The sequence below is a fragment of the Protomyctophum parallelum genome, assembly GCF_964188405.1.
Source record: "Protomyctophum parallelum genome assembly, chromosome: 10".
Classification (NCBI taxonomy): Eukaryota; Metazoa; Chordata; class Actinopteri; order Myctophiformes; family Myctophidae; genus Protomyctophum; species Protomyctophum parallelum.
Genome location: NC_139704.1, coordinates 38,989,522 through 39,006,975, shown reverse-complemented (window position 1 = coordinate 39,006,975; position 17,454 = coordinate 38,989,522). Strand labels below are relative to the sequence as shown.

Below are 17,454 nucleotides of genomic sequence, written 5' to 3'. Positions count from 1 at the left end.
GGGACATGTTTTTATTATTATTATTGCCAGACACCTTTACAAACAAAATAGTGCAGACATTTCTCTGTACATTTCTTCCATGATTTGTGTAATATTCCCAGTCTAATGAGTCTATCACTTGGCAGCCATGCTTTGACAAATGTCACATCATATGACAGTACCGCCTAGTAATAATGAATGTATTCCTTATTGTTATGGTATCAAAATAAATCTCCTGAAAGCTTCAACAGAATGTGAATTTTGTATATGTGATGAATTCACCAATCCTGGCCAGTACGGCATTATAGAAAAGGGTCCTATTACACTGTTATAACCTTATAACTAGGGCCGGGACTAATTGCGATTAATTACGATTAATTAACTACAGAAAAATGTATGCATTAAAAAAAATTACGCATTTTAATCGCACTATTTGTTTCACCGTGGAACGTTGTCACTGGACAGTTTTCAGACGGACCTGCGCTCCAAGTGTTCGTGTCCTCTTCAGACAATAACACCACCAGAAACCGCAGACAGTTCACCAGACTGGGGGAAGCCGCTGAGATCACTTTGCTTGTCCCCGTGGATTGGAAATAGGATTTAAAAGGCTATCCGATGGTAGCGTGGATTACAGCACAGTTGTGTGCAATTATTCAATAAAGAATTATTACCCCTAATACTACAAAAACAATGTTTTATTGCTTAAACTTATGTATTCACTATTCATTGATTCACTAGTATACCAAAATCCATTTGAAAAAAATGCTTTCTCACTGTTCTCGGGTCAAATAATGATATGCGATTAAAATGCGATTAATCTAGATTAATTAATCGCAAAGCCTCTGATTAATTAGATTAATTTTTTTAATCGAGTCCCAGCTCTACTTATAACCAATTGCTTTAATATATCATTGTACTTGTAATTGCTTGACTATAATTTATATATGCTAATTGGATTCCTAGATAACCAAAACATAGGGTTAGACACCAAAATTACTTTTCTAGGATGAATAATGGAGGAGTAATGGTATTTTAAGAACTGGCGGCGGCCATCTTGAAAGAAACACATTTCGGGTGGTCAAACTTTGGTAAACTTTTAGTATGTTATTTAGGACACCTAATACTACAAAAATCAGTTGAGAAACCTTTTGTTAAAAAATGTTTAGGGTCAAACCACATTTTTACCCGCCTAATATTCTTTCTTCTTTGCAACCCTGCCTCCTGTCTAATTTTAATGTATACAGAACTGTGTGAATGCTTTCTGTGACATGAATAATAAAGCTCTCTCTGTCCTGCTCTCTCTCCCTTATCTCTGTAATTCTACTTACCACTGTGTCTCACTCACTCTTTCCCTGTTACTCCCCCCCCCCCCCCCCCCCCCCCCCCCCCCTGCAGACCTTATTGGAGACCACTACCAGTCTATTGAACCATGACCTCCACTGGTCCCTGGCTCACCTGCGTGCAGCGGTTACCAGGGGCCTTCACCCTAGACAGGACCACTGTAACATCTGTCTGCAGCAGTACAAGAGGAGGCAGGACTCGCCAGACGAGATCATCATATTCAGGTACAGTACCATGACACAACACAGGGTCTCTCAGAGTGGAAGGCCTTGACGCAAAGTCCCAGGGGTGCCTTGGAATGCTTTGATACATTATCAATGTCACTTGCACTTGGTGCATTCTTTTTCAGTCTACCGTACACCAAGTCTCTTCACCAAATATAGCAGTAGATCGGCTATTTTCCATCCCCCCCCCCCCCTCCCCCCCAGAATGGGGATGCTGGGGTTTAAGTGGTTAAACGCCAAGTATAAAAGTTATTTTCAATCTTTTAACAATCAGCCTTTTGCTCTGAGGGCTAATCGTTAACTAAAGGAAAAAAAAACAACGGGATCATCGGGTTAACTCTGTGGTATTTATAGAAGCCACAAACTGAAATTGACCAAACAACAATGACAAGCAATAAACACAGGGAAACAACTAGGGGGGCAGTCAGACAGATATTTTGTGAAGCCACTAAGGAAATCGGGACTTCCTGAAAGTTCATATAATGGCCTGTTGTGGCGCTGTCATTGGGCCCAAAAAAAATTGGGCCCAACTTCACCTAGACTGTATTACCTTAATAAACATGGTCATGAATACTTTCTGCTTCCAGTCACTAGTTTAAAGTCTCATTTCTCATGTCATAATATTCTTTTTGGAAAATTATTGTCCCATTTATTTAAAATAATTACCATAAAGTCGCGTATGTTCTGAGGGGCGTGGCTACCGTTACAGTCTATGATCGGGAGCCACCCCCCGTTCGAGTCAAAATAAAAACCAACGAAGAAGAAGGGGGGGAAGTCCCGCCTCGTTGTCTGGGCCAGCCAATGGCCAGCTGGGCCCAAACGGATCTAGAAAGATGGCGATTTACAATTCAAGGACTGACTGGCTTCATCTTACGTCCATATCAAACCCGGAGATCGCTTTGTCCATATTTTTTTTACAGTCTATGGAAACAACTGAAATCAACAGCCAAAATCACAACTCGTGTGTGTGTATTTGTCTACTGTATGTCATAGCTGTGGCCACCTGTACCACTGTCAGTGCCTGCAACGGAAGGACAGTGGGAGTGGCCTAATTTCGGATCGCTCGCAGGGGTGGAGCTGCTACAAGTGTTCCTCCAATAAAGGAGGAAGGGGCGGAGTCGGCACAGAACCTGAAAGGGGTCGCAGCGCCTCTCTGGCACAGGTGTGTGTGTATGTGTGTGTGTGTGTGTGTGTGTGAGACAATTGATTGCTTTTTACTAAGTCCTTGAGATAAACAAACGCCACTCCTCTTCCTCACCATCATCACCTTTTTCTTCCTCTGCTGTTTCATTCTTCCTCCTCTGCCATGTCTTTCTCCTTCTCTTTTCTCCCCCCTACATCTTCTCCTCCATTCGTCCCACTCTCCTCCTCCCTCCCTCATCCCCTCCCCTGTTCTTCTTTCCTTCCTCTCGCAGACTCGTGTGACGTCAGCACTTCGGGAGACGGGAGCAGAGGCTCATGGGAAAAAGGTACTTTAGAGCAGTGGTTATCAAACATGTTCATGTCAGGGACCCCCACATTGATGCGTATTTAGTCACCATTTGTGCCCATAAGAGAAAATGTGTCAATATTTGTCCAAATGTTTGGAAAGCAGCAAATCTACGGTTGGGTTCCCTTAGTTTCAAATCTGGATCTTTAGGTTTTCGTAGGTACCTCTCTGTACTTCTCCTCAGCCACACCCCTAGTCCAACCCCCAGATTCTTAGCCACAACCCTAGATTTATTTAATGTGCAGTTTGGCCATTAAGCCACAGAGTGGCGTTTTCAAACTATTGAGCACTAAGATTGATTGAGTGTTTGTGTGTGTGTGTGTGTGTGTGTGTGTGTGTATATATATATATATATATATATATATATATATATATATATATGAATGAATGGGGGAGTCCACCTTCCGAGAGTAAAACTTCTTTGATAATATACTTTTTTTTTTAAACATGGCAACCCATGATGTTTTCGTATACCCAGTTGCTTGGAAAGTGCAAACTTGGCAACCTGGCTGAGTGGCCCTATTTTTTGTTTTGCTTGTATTTATTTCCGTATAAAATCAAGCATGGCAAGTGGCAATGTTTCTGGGCTCTCTCCAACGGCCCCAGTCTTCTAAGATCATGCATCTTAGGAAGGCCGTGCGAATCGTCTCCCTGGGAATTTTTGGTTTCATTCTGGCGGCCCTGGGTGTCTGGGCCATGAGTGACTTGAAGTGGTGGACAGGTCGCGATGAAGGCAAGACGAGTCACGATGAATCGCCACCCTGTACCCAGGTTTTGGATCTGTGCCCGTTCCCATGTTCCTCGATTCGAACTTTAAGCGATTCCCCAACATCAGAGAGTGTGGCCTTCCATTTGGAGTTAATTCACACGAAGAGAAGATCCTAGAGGACATTCTTTCGGCTACAGGAAGCTACGGTTTAGGGGAGGACCTGGATAGTTTGGAAAAAAAGAGTTGCGTCGTCATCGGTAACGGAGGTATTTTGACCAACAATCTCTGGGCCAGGTGATCGATACGTTTGATGTTGTTGTGAGGTTGAACGCAGCGCCGGTGAAAGGGTACGAGACGGATGTGGGCTCCAAGACTACCATGCGCATCTTATACCCCACAAGCTGCCCCATGAAGATGGAGCAGATAGAGGACCAGTCACTGTTTGTCCTCTCTGCAGTTTTTGCTATATTTTGAATTGCTAAATGCTTAGTTTAGTTTATTTAGGATCCCCATTAGCTGTTACACCTGGCAACAGCTATTTTTCCTGGGGTCCTGTCGTTTACCTGTGTAGGAAGGTGTCAGGGCACTTCAGCTTCAGCCCAGTCAGTGGTTTTCTAACACACTATGAGTAATGAGGCTTTTATTCACAAAATATGAAGAGAACATGAACAGATTACTGTTGCAAATAAAACAAATATCAGAGGTAGACCAAGATGCCAATACTACTGATATTAATAAGCCATATCACAGTCTCATGGACTGGTATATATGTATATAACATATATTTGTCCTACTTTTTGAGTGGTGCAACCACTCCAAGGAACAGCAATGTCCGTGTTCACCTACCTATGTGTTCACCTACGGTACCTATGTGGCCATGAGCACCAGTATGACTATGAGTACCAGTAGGGGCGCTGTTGTGCCAGAAACAGAGAGATAGTATTAGTGCTGCACTGTTGCCTGCTAAGAGAGAGAGAGGAGAGGAGGGGGGAGAGAGGGGAGTTGCACCACTCAGTTCACACGGGTGTGATTTTTGGTTTTTAGTGACATTCAGTCACACTTTACTAATTACTGCTTACAAGCTCACAACGCATCAGCAAATTGCCGCAAATAGTGATTCAATGTTTAAACTGTTCCTCATTTTGCTGGACCTCCTGGAACCCCTTTAAGGACCCCTGGGAGTAAGCTTTTAGACTGGCTCAGAGATTTGGTGTAGGGGTGCAAGTACAGAGCCCTTTGGGATCCCAGTATAAGCTTTACCAGTGGTTTAACTGGAATGTGATATGTTAAAGAAAAAATATACACACATCCTCAGTTTTTTGGCACTGAGCCAATCTGCAAAAAAATAATCATGAAAAGCAAGCGGGGCTCACAACTCACTTTTAAATCCTCCAATTTGTATTCACAGCAGCAATAAACAAATTGCTGTTGTGAATAAAAATGAGAGCATTTAAAAATAATTGTTTTTCATATACTGTAATATTGTAAACACAACTAAAGTGTGGTTGCCACAGTCGCTTACATAGGCCCCTCCCACTAATATTGCCAGCCAATTACAATGTCACGTCACCCCTGTGATCATGTGTAAGTATTTTGGAGGGTATTTATGCCCCCCAAAAAAAGAACTGCAACAAACGGTTCTTTTTTTTGAGAACACCATTGGTTCTCAAAGTTGGGGTCTCAGCTGGTCCTTAGAAGGGTAGAAACTAAAATCAGCCAGAGAATGTATCATTCATATACTGTACAGTACTATGCTGCGTGAATAAATATACAATTTGATAGCATACAGTAGATCACCCAGGTTTTATGGTTTTTCACACGTGTGCGTGCGTGCTTGTGTAAGTGTTGCAACACTTAAAATGTATATGAAATTTTAGCGGTAATATCATATCGATATCGCAATATTTGGCATGAATACAGAGATATATTGATATGAATACTTGTAATCCAGAGCCCATTGAGTATAGACAGAGTTACGACAACTCCGTTCACTTCATGTGGCCAGTCCTCTTCTACATAGACTTCTATTGGCGAATAGGGACACCGGAAGTTCACGGAATGTATTGTAGTCGATAGGGCTCGCGCGAGTACATGACCACGTGACCGGGCTGTTTTCTGCCCCCTCAATGTCGCAACTCTGTCTATACTCTATGGCTCTGTTGTAATCCAAACGTACACGCGTGTGGGTATAGGGATAGGGTGGCCTGGCTGGGTGTATGACTTGGTCAGCATGTATTGAAAGGATAGCCCCTTGAGATGCAGCATCTCATTTTAGAGGGGGTCCCGTACACAGGGAAAAACATTACATACAGTACAGTGCAGTTACACAGATAGACAGTGCACAATAGACAATACAGACATGTACAGATACAGTTAGCTTGCTCATCCTCTCCCACCCACTCCCCCATCCCCCCAACTATTTTTCGACAAGCATATTGAGACTAGTACAGTACAGTGACTTGAAACAGGGGTCAGAAGTAAACAGCAGTACGGGCAGTGTTAGTAGCATGAACAGGTTGTTTTGAGGTGTGGGAAGTGAGGGAAGTCCTGAAGCGGCCGGGAGAGGTAACAGATCTGAGAGAAAGGGGAAGGTTATTCCAGTCAAATGGGGCTTTGTAATGGAATGACCTGCGTCCGGATTCAGAGAATATTCTTCTGGGAATATTCTTCTGGGAATAGCAAATTAGGGATGTTGAGTATTTCTAAGTGGGTATGGGGATGTATATACAGTAGTACCAGTTTCAGGTATGGAGGGCAGTTGAGGTGCACACATTTAAATATGAATTGGTACAAGTGAAGTTGTCTTCTTGCCTTAGGCTGCAGCCAGTCAAGTGAACTGTATAAGGAACAGTGGTGTGTTTGGTATGGGCATCTCAGTACAAATCGGCATAGTGAGTTATTTAATACAGAGGTTTGAGAATGGTTTCTGTGGTGTTCTGATAGACTACCGCAGCCTGAATGATTCAGCCCTGCAGCCCTGGTGTGAGATATGATCTGGACAACAGATGTTAATATGAAGTTGAGGATAACATTGACCACTTCTGTGTCTTAGTCATACTTCTCTCTCCTTTCTTTCGTAATCTTTTTTGTCATCAGGACAGCTTGGTCATATACTTCTCTCTTTGTTGCCGTTAACCCAGTGGTGGAAAGTAACTAAGTACATTTACTCAAATACTGTACTTAAGTACAAGTTTGAGGTATTTGTACTTTACTTGACTGTATTCCAATTTCCAATACATTTACATCTACTCCACTACATCTCAGAGACAACATTTGTACTTTTACTCCACTACAATTATTTGAAAACTTTAATTACCAACTACTTTGGAGATTTACATTTTGATTAGAAAAACATACATTACTGTAACCACTTCAACCCTATAAACATTTCGACCATTTGAAAATAGCTGATCTACAAGCTCACAATGCGTTGCGATGCATGGTCAAATATGAATATGAACTAGAAACGTCGCAATTTTGAAGAAATGCAAAGTGTGATTGCCGCAGTCGCTTACATAGGCCCCTCCCACAAATTTTGCCAGCCAATTACAATGCCACGTCACCCCTGTGATCATGCGTAACTACTTCGGGGGGATTTATCTCCCAGAAATCCAGACAAACGGTTACATTTCTCGCATTTGCGGCACCCCCTATGGATGAAAATGGAATTGCTTTTGGAACTTGGTTGATTGAACCACCCGCAACATACGAAATTTGGAATAGATCGGACATTCCGTTCGTGATTTATGGCATTTTTTGTAAAATAGGCCCCTCCTACTCTCTTCGGACGACGATTACGGCCGAACGATACGCACTACCAGAATTCTGCAGTTGGTGTTTTAATCGGATAGGTCCGGAGATCATGTGTGCCGATTTTTGTGATCACACGATTCCTGATGAAGCCGGTCAATTTGACATATGGCTTGAGTGTGTGCGGCAAAAACTGTGGGAGGAGTAGTGCGGCAAAGTATCCTCATTTACAATAACAATAGTGGTTGCCCTGTTAGGGCACTAATAAACATATCTTTGCCTGGTTCGACCATATCATCTTCAGCAGGAGAGCAGAGTAGAAACCTTGTGCCAGCCATGAAAACGTCCAAAGGGCATCTCTCTCTGTATTACAAAGCTCCCTCACTTCCAGATTATTTTGGGGTGACTTGACTGCAGTGCAGTCAATGCAGTCTTCTGCTTTTTAACAGGCTATTCAGTTTGTGAGTGGAATTGCATAATGACTGATTTATGATTAAGGCCAATGCTAGCTGTCCAGAGCAGGCAAGTACAGTATATGAATGCTGCCTTTATGAACATTCTCGCTCAAAATTCTCTTATCGCCTGGATGTGCTGGTTGAGCTTCAGACAGAGAGAGAGGTTTGCCCTTAATAATTTGACCACTATTGGGTTTGGTTTTGTTGTACACGAACAGCCAATTTGCACGATAGTTTTAAGAAATGAGATGTATTTTCCAAGCAGCCCTGTTACAATCAGAAGGTCATTTCATTGCAGTATTCATCTGACTGGGACTCAAAAGCTGTGGGCAAAATCATTTTACTTGGATTTCTTCCCTGTGATTTAGCTTATTTTGAGTTGGATAAACCCTCTTTGCAGGGAATTGTAGGTGACTGATGATTTTTTGACATTTAAAACAGTAAAACTAGCATTTAGGATTTTCTCAATGTACTGTATCACTGTCTAATAATGAACTAACTTAGCAGTCCTTTCAAGACCTGCTTTCCGTTGATGTTTTTCTGATTATTATTTATGTAAGTTGCAGATTACAGCTACTACAAGTGCTTTTGTTTAAGATGTTAAGTATACGTCAGTGTTTTTTTGTCAGGTGTAACCTGACATACAACAGGCCAGTTTTTATTAGCGACCTAGTCATGATTGCCTGCCTCCTAAGCCAATGGGAGTCTGACCCCATACTACTGCCTAAGCCAATGGGAGTCTGAACCACTCGTGTAGCCAATCGCGTAGTAGCGACCTAGTCATGATTGGCTGCCTCCTAAGCTATGACACGCGCACCACGGAAGTCACTGCAACAGGGAGCGGCTGACAACAGCGAGCCAGCGGCTAATGTTATGAGCTAACTGTAGAGCAGGAAAGCCATGACAAAACACAGTGATTTAACCAACAAAAGAACGTTGCAAACAAACAACTTTGTTGAGATTCTGAAAGTGCTATTACGATTTATAACATTAGGCTACTAATACTATTTGGTTTGAACTTTGTGGTGGACTTATTCTAAGCTGTTGATGCAGACATGACATTAATGGAACATAATGTGAAAATTCATATAATGTTTTCCCACTTTTCCACCCGTATATAGAATGTGTGTATGTGTCCATTCATGTGTGGGTATGTATGCGTGTTTCATATGTGCACGTTATGTGCAGCCATCCAGAAAATTACTTGATATTTCAGTAAGTGATATTTTGGTGCAGTTCATAGAACATTAATTCGGTTCAGGAGACATGATTGCTGTTGTTTTATTAACCCAAAGCTCAATGTGACAGAAAACTTAGCAGTTGTAGTGAAATCTTGAAAATGCTGAAATTGGGAGAAACAAAATGAACGGCATTGTTCAAGTCTGTTAGATGTTCAAATATTATTTGCATACAGTATACTGTAGTGTAGGTCACCCCTGCATATGCGTATATTTTGCATACTGTTTCACAAGTCAGGAATCATTGAAACTTAAATCCAGAAATATCTATACACAACAACAACAACAATGAGATGAAGTTATGCTGCGTCTGAAATGGATGCTTCTCTTCACCGCACGATTCATTTTGTTCTTTCGGGTGTTCGTCGCTAATTAGCCATATGGAACGTTGTTATTAGTCTGTCATCAAAAGAGAAACACCACAGGGAGCGTAGCAGGTCTAGCTAGAGGCTATCATAACAACTGTAAAGAGAGGCGAGAATTGTGTTGTGCACATTACATCAACCTGTCAGTTTATGAAGATGTTCTGTGGCTTGAGAAATTAGGGTGGAAATGTGGCTACAAGGCACTTAATTGTGTGTCTGATCAAGTTAAGATAAACTGAACACATAATTCATCACAGCAGCACCAATTAATCAACGTATATTCTGATATTGCTATAGAGTGTTAGTTCAGTAACTGGGATCTTCCAATCTCTCCTGCTCTTCAATAATTTGATTTGATTAGATTAGATGTCGTACAGGAAATACACATGTTACATCATGTTCATCGGAGAAACGTCAAGGATACAAACACAAGAAAGACATCTGACTTTTTTTCGATTGTGGTCCTTGGTCTCTTTGAAAAAAAAAAATGCATATAGGCAGACAGTACATCAATAAATATAAAATCAAGAGCTACACTGCCTACAGCATAAATTCATACAATCGCATTACTAATGTAATAATGTAGGGGCCTACAGGGGACAATAGAGGTGGAAAAAGGAATTCAAGTGATTTGCAATTAAGTTTTTGTTGTACACTCGATTACCATCAATACCTAAAGAGATAAAAGGACTCAAAGCTTTAGTTTTGGTAGTGCAACTCAGTAAAGAGACAATACATTATACGGTGGCGCGTAAATTTCATTCAATGGGGAAAAAAGTACCCATTTATCAGCCATAGAATTGTATAGTATTCCAATTCCAATGTTGTCTGCTCATTTATTTATTTAATCACATCCAATTTCACTTATCCAGACATGAAAGTAAATTTTCTGTTAAAGACCTGTAGAGACATGGAGACCCCTGTTACTGAACAAATACTCTATAGCAATGATTACTATCTGAATATAGAGCTACTGAACACTTATGGTAACAAAACAAAAAACACTTAAAACACTTTTAACATATGTTTTGACTCCGTAGCGGGGGATATCCAAAAGGCTAGTTTGATGTGAGAATAATACCAAGTAGTTAGAAACTGACTCTGGAGTAGAATGCATTTTTAAAACAGAACATGTACAGTACATAGAGTATGCATCCTGGCAGTTTACAAAAACATGAGAAAAAAAATATTCGCAGTCAGCCATAGAGCATATACATTATTTAAATGTCACAGCCAGGGGATGGATGGATGCGTAACCCACAAAAAAAACGCAAATCAATAGCTTGTCTGCTTGGCTGGATTTAATCAATGTTCCAGCATCTCTCTTCCCTTCCTTTCCATTCCAATCTGTAGGACATTAACTTGTACATGGACCAAAATTGTGTGGCTAAAATCCACAGATGGATTTTCTGAAGTCTTAACCCATTCTGACCGGGCACCCATTTTGGTGTCAGCATCATGTTATGCTTTAGCTATTTAAAAATAGCAGATCTACAAGCTCATATCGCGCCACCGAGTGGCGCGATACGAGCTTGTAGGTCTGCTATTTTTTTTAAATCGAAGAGCGACTGACATTTTTTTAATCTGATCTCAGGTCAGAATGGGTTCATCAGACCAGTGTGTGTCCGGCGGAAACCTCGTATGAATCTGATCTCAGGTCAGAATGGGTTAAAGGTCACATAATTATACAATTTCACGTTTCACGTTTTACTCATAATTTGGGGTCTGACAAAAAGAAAAGTGAAGGTAGACATATTCTTTCCACATCTGTCTGGGTTTTTCTCTCATCTTGTCTGTAAAGCAAATAAATATTCTTCCAAAAAGTTGCATTAATAATAATCTGTTTACGGTATGTAAAATAGATTTGTCATGGAATAGTGAATTAGTTATACCAACATTGTTCTTGTGGAGCAGTTTGTTTTACTTGTTTTTGAAGATTTTAAAGAAATTGTGACTCCTAGGCAGTTGAACCAGCAGCCTTGCAGTGCCTCATAGGCAAATGGAAATCGGTTTTAGAATACTGAACCTCTATGAACATAATAAATATTATTTCTGAGGCTTTTCTTCCCTTGAGAAGTCCTGGAAAAATCTATTAGTGCTGGAGGATATACTTCTAATAATGCCAGAATAGTATAAATAAGACTTTGCTTATCGCTGGCTGTGGTATAATTTGGAATGTATGAGAGTCCAAAAGGGAAGCACGCACATCTCAAAATAATTCCACAGGTGCCGAACAAACGATGCGGACATTGAAAAAGGAAAGCAGTCTGCACACTGTTCTGGAGCTCTCAGGTTACTTGTTTATTTTAAGACACAACGCTTCGACACAGAACGGGTATGCATACCTGACGAAGCCTGCTTTCCTTTTTCATAATTTGGAATGTAGTCATATTAGAATTGTATATGTTATGATAATTTCCCCATCTTTCTTCCTCAAACAAGCATAAGTCAATTGTGTCATTTTTCCGTGTCGTGATTATAAAGATTGCTACAGTATACACACACACACACACACACACACACACAACAGTGCAATGATGTCTTGTCATTACAACAAGACTTCCATGACCCTGTGGCCTGCCTGTATTTACACAAAAGAGTCCAAATATATAATTAATTGTTTCAGATACAGTGTTGTAGCAACTTTTAAAACATGTTTTAGGGGCTGTAACAAGGGGGGGACGTTATCTTCAAAGTACGAACATGTTGGTACCTAAAGCTTTACACCAAATATGAAATGGTCTAGCGGAAAATCACCTTTTAACTTTGGCCCGGTTGCTAGGCAACACCTCCGTCACTGGGACCAACTGCCCCCATAGACCTCCAGTCAAAGTAGGATCTTCAATGCCTCATATCTCTGAAACTACGAGTGCTGTCTGTGGTTATCACTGCGCAAAAAGCATGGAATACGGATGTGTATATTACAGGAAACTCCCATTAAACTTTCCGACAGACTCCGGTAAACTCCCGAATTGTACCATCACACCTGTATATTATTGTATATGCCTGCTATCTAGCAAATCTAGTGCCCATAATTGCCCGTTAACTCGGATGTGATTTGTGATTTTGTACATGTTAACGTTTCTGGCGAAAGGTAAACGGCGTGAGCTAATGGCAATATTAGCCGATCTTTACAAAGGTGGTCTCCATGCCGGTAAAGCGGAAATGAAACTACCCAAATATACAGAAAAGGCCCTGGCAGGGTTTAACTACCTTCTGCCAGACAAAGAGTTAATGGCCTTTTTAGTGACCTTTAGATTAAAGTATATTTTAGGTTGGTGTGTGAAGTGATGTGTGATTGTTACTATTGCATTTTATAGTTCCCATGGTGCTCTGCTGTGTTGCAGGTGTTTGTAGAAGCAGCATTGGACCCCCAGCAGACACAGTCCTGGGACCAGCTACGCTGTTTATACAGAGGACCATCCAGGGTACTGTACACTACACTACAGTACATGTGTATGTGGGCATGGATGTCTCCTTGTGCATGTGTCCTTGTGCACGTTCAACCCATGCATCGACCCCTTTCTGCCCTCCAAATTAGTTGGCTCCTTTTTCTGCTTTTCTCACACATTTGCCACCTCTCCTGGCATGTCCTCTCTCCTCTCCCAATCTTTCCACTCCCTCCCTCTCTCTCTGTCACTGATTTTACTTTTGCTCCCTCTATCCTCTCCTCTCGCTCTCTTTCAATCTATCTTCACCTCTGCCCCCTTTCTCTCATCTCCCCCCTTTCTCTCTTTTCCTCTCTGCCAGTGTGTTTTCCTTGGTTTTTTCTCAATCCCATCACACCATGATGGAGAGCTGAATAGTGTGACCAACTGCTCACACAGACACACGCAGTATTCCTCCAGTATTCCATTGTGAACAATATAAAATCTTGTTTATTTTCTGCCCCTTCTCGCTTCTCTCTGCCTCCCCCCGCTCACACTGACTCTCAACTGATGTTGATAACAGTGACATTGTACCTTTTTAACATTGTATGGGTTAGCAGTATAACTGCAACACAAACATGCACATATTAGCACACATTTCCTAGCTGTGTGTGTGTTGTTCGGGTGTCTGTCTGTCCATGTATCTGGAGCCAATCTGGGAACCCATCGTCAAAAAAAGGGAAAAACAGTGCCCTCTGCTGTTTGTTTCCTTTGAATTTGCACAGCTTGGAATCTGTTCTTGAGAGCTTAATCCAGAGCTAATCTCATACCAATCAGTGCCAGATTTTTTGTGCACACTGCCAGTAGGGCAAATAAGTACCCCCTCCCATGGGCTCGGATCAGGCTGAAACCTCGCCTATATTTAGAGTTATATTATGCCATCTGACGTCCCAGTCTGACCACTGAATCACATCGGATCCCCGAGAATCCACAAAGATACGATTTTCTTTCTCTTAAACTTTCCTGTCCATCCATCCCTCTTTCTTGCTACATTATCTATTTATCTTACTATAGTATAATCACCCGTATACTTTTGTTTCCTCTGTCTTTAACGCCGAAAATAATGACAGCCATGTGTGCATTGTTTGTCTATCCTTCTCTGCTACTCTCTCGATATAGAGCATGTAATTACAAGGAGCATTGGGTTCAAATGCATCCCATCAAACGTTCAGATGCTTTTTTCCTCCCAGCGTGGAGGAAGAAGCTTGGTTTAGGATGGACTGTGATCTCTCGCTCTTGAAATATATATATTTGGTTTATGTTGTGTGTAATCAATATTTGCAATACTCAAAGCACCTCCATAGGGAGGGCTCCCTATGATCATGGCACCAGAGTCTTTTTGATCGCGCAGCTGTAGCACCTCAAACCTAATTCATGCTCCGCTGTGCAAAGGTGTTGTGTGCAGAGAAGAGCAGACCTCCAAGCTCACAACGGTCACATCTGTTGACACGATGTGACCTTGCATGTCAGCTGTTCCCTGCGCACAATACCACTGCGGGTGAAGTTTATATCTCGCTAGTTAGTAGTGTCTCACCAGCCAACACACAAGAGAATGTTGAATGAACAGAAACCAGCACTCCCCAAAACAACAGGTTTGGGGATCTGTTGGGAAGTGATTACATGAAACAGGCGCCTGCGTGCCGTGTGCAGTCTCTGTGTTTGTAAACAAAAAGGCGTCTATGCATTTGGTGTATTTTCCTCGTGTTTTCCTTGCTTACTGTAAATCGCTCTGGATTAAGAGCGTCTGCTAAATGCTTTAATTGTAATTGATATATACGTGTGGGATAGATGAATGAGAGAATGGAGGGGGTGTCATCGCTACTGTGCTGTATACGTTTTTCTCATTTTTACCATACTGCTTTCCTTACGTTGTCTCTCACTTTACCTCCAGCTCGCCATCCTCTCTGAACTCTCCCATTGCCATGGCAATGAGAAGGCGGGACTTGTAAACACTGCTCAGCCGGGAACCGCGAGCATCTTCCACAGCGAGACTTTCCCGCTCAAACTGTCCCCTCCGCCGCTGGTGGAAGAGTAGCGGTGGGACTACTAGCTATAGCTGGAGCTAAACGTCGTGACCCAGATAGGGTTGGGATCGGGAGGAACCGGATCAAACATCGAGGACCCAGGAATCGGTTCCGTCACATTTTGGAACCGTTTTCAGGAACCGGTTTTTATCACACCGTCAGAGCTAGCGTGAGGACTTTACGACGTCTATTGTGCAATTGCAATACTGGCGGATCTGAGACTTAAAAAATTCTCAGAGTTACAGATGTGTACGGGTCCATGTGGAACGCCCTATAGAAATCATTAAAGGGAACCGTTAGCAGGAAATCGATAAGGAACCGGAATCGTTATACAGTATAGCATACAAAGGTCCAAAAACAGACCTGTCCGTGATAGTTGTGACTTTTGCAGCAAATACGATTACGTCCTCTGTGCATGTTTGAACAAAATACTTGAGGACAGTAGCTGGCTGCTACACCACATATAATAAAGATACACAGTAAAGTCTTGTGTTCATTTCACTCCTAAGAGCAACGTGTTTCAGGCCAATGACCCCTTAGCTGAGAGAGCGATGCTGCTCTTTTTTCCCTCTACACCAAATTGGCACCTCCGCCCGGTCCGTGTAGGCCAAAAAAGAATAGAAAACCACGAAAAGACAAACATTTATTTTCACAACAGAGCAGATCCTCAAAGGAGGCATTAGTCATGCTTCACGCTGCTGTTCCAACCCTATTGAAAGCCCTTTTCGCCGAGTTCTAAACAAAATGCATAGCTGCTCTCAGTGCTGTCAAGATTGTGCCAGCACCTCATTGTGTGCTTGAAGAGAGAGAGAGGGAGAGAGAGAGAGACCAGGGCTGTAAGGAAAAGGAGGGGTCTTGGGCTCGTACTTGTCAGGCCAGGAACAAGTCACCTTCTGAAACACAACATTCTGGCACTTTTCCACTGGATCATACAGAAGCCACTCTACTGGACTCGATTTTTGGTACACGGTAGTTTGTTTTCCACTTCAGATTGTACCCCCTCTTGTGTCTTCATGTCTTCTTCTTCTCCTCCTCCTCCCCCCTTCTGCCTCTGTGCATTCCCTCTGACCAACTAGTAGTCTGCAATGTTTTCACATCATGACTTTTTTGTTTTTGGTGTTGTCTCGGCTCACTTGGTAGTAGGTACCCAATAAAGTCCCAGGCACAGTAATACTTTTGACCGATGGAAAATGAACAAAGTTGAGTCGAGCCAGTGCCGTGCAATGGGAAAAGTGCCATTATGTTTTAGCTTTTACGTCCGGAGACTCCCGTCCAGGACAGGCTTTAGACGCGGCTCCTCAGGAGACTTGGCTCAGATCATTCTGAACCCATTTGATTTGGCGTTGGGGAAACCTTTGCGAAGTGCCATATAACGTACTGATAATAGGCTTAACTTTCAAACTAATTTGATTCATAGATAATTGTCTGCAATGTGATGAATAAATATATATGTGTTCTTAATTATTATTGCACTACAGTGTCAGTTTGCTTAGGATAGCAGCCGTGACGATGTTTTGTGTAGCTGCCTCTTGTTTTGGGCTATACGAATAACGGCAAATAAAATGTGTTTCTAACATTTTGACAGGTTCTGTCTTTTTCCTCATAGATGCACGTGCGCGCACACCCACACACACCCATAATAGCGCGTTCACACAGAAGCTCTGCTGTCCTTAGATGTTCTCTATGGACACACACACACACACACACACACCATAATAACTATTATCACAGTCTCTTTATGTAAGCCACTTAGGCCTGAAAGATCTTATTGATTGTGCTTTCAGACAGCTTCCTTTTCACAAAGAATAAACCCCTGAGTACCTTGTGACAAACACACGTACTTGTGCACGTGCACACACACACACACACACACAGGTGCACACACATGCGCGCGCACACACACACACACACACACACACACACACACACACACACAAATGTATTGTAAATGGTGAATCGCTGGTGGCTTTCTAGGATGAGTACTAACTTGTGACTCAAGCACACACAAGCACACACACACACACACACACACACACACACACACACACACACACACACACACACACACACAGAGAGCACTCTGTCTGATTATTGTGAAGCTTTCCATGACGTTTTGTCAACGTTGTACAAATGTACTGTAGCATTCTATTTCTGAATCTGCACTCGTGGCAATAAAATGTAATATTGTTGATATTGTAGGTCTTCAGAGCACCCAGTGCGACAGCATATTGTGATGTGTCTGGGCGATTTTGTCGATGAGTCAGTGCCGACCTTCAAACTAAGTACAGTGGGGACAAAATGATGTCTGGCACACACAGAACCACAACTACACCTGCTGCTGCTCTTGTTCATTTAATTATTCCTATTCAACAGCTTGTTGTACAGTATTGAAGTTTATGCTTGGTTCAAATAAACTTGCCTTACCTGTTATGTCTAAACTTTTTAGGCATTG

The 17,454-nt window shown here is 42.0% G+C and overlaps 1 protein-coding gene across 2 annotated transcripts in view; it reads left to right on the top strand.

The window, feature by feature from the left end:
- The window catches only part of vps8 (VPS8 subunit of CORVET complex), a 93,485-nt gene extending 76,907 nt beyond the window's left edge, over positions 1-16,578 (top strand). For both annotated transcript variants that reach the window (XM_083775187.1, XM_083775186.1), the window contains exons 41-45: positions 1,375-1,544; positions 2,538-2,706; positions 2,960-3,013; positions 12,898-12,978; positions 14,870-16,578. In XM_083775187.1, coding sequence (XP_083631313.1) covers positions 1,375-1,544; positions 2,538-2,706; positions 2,960-3,013; positions 12,898-12,978; positions 14,870-15,013 — 618 coding nt within the window. In that variant the 3' untranslated portion in view covers positions 15,014-16,578. The remainder of the gene's footprint in view (positions 1-1,374; positions 1,545-2,537; positions 2,707-2,959; positions 3,014-12,897; positions 12,979-14,869) is intronic.
- The last annotated feature ends 876 nt before the right edge of the window (positions 16,579-17,454 follow it).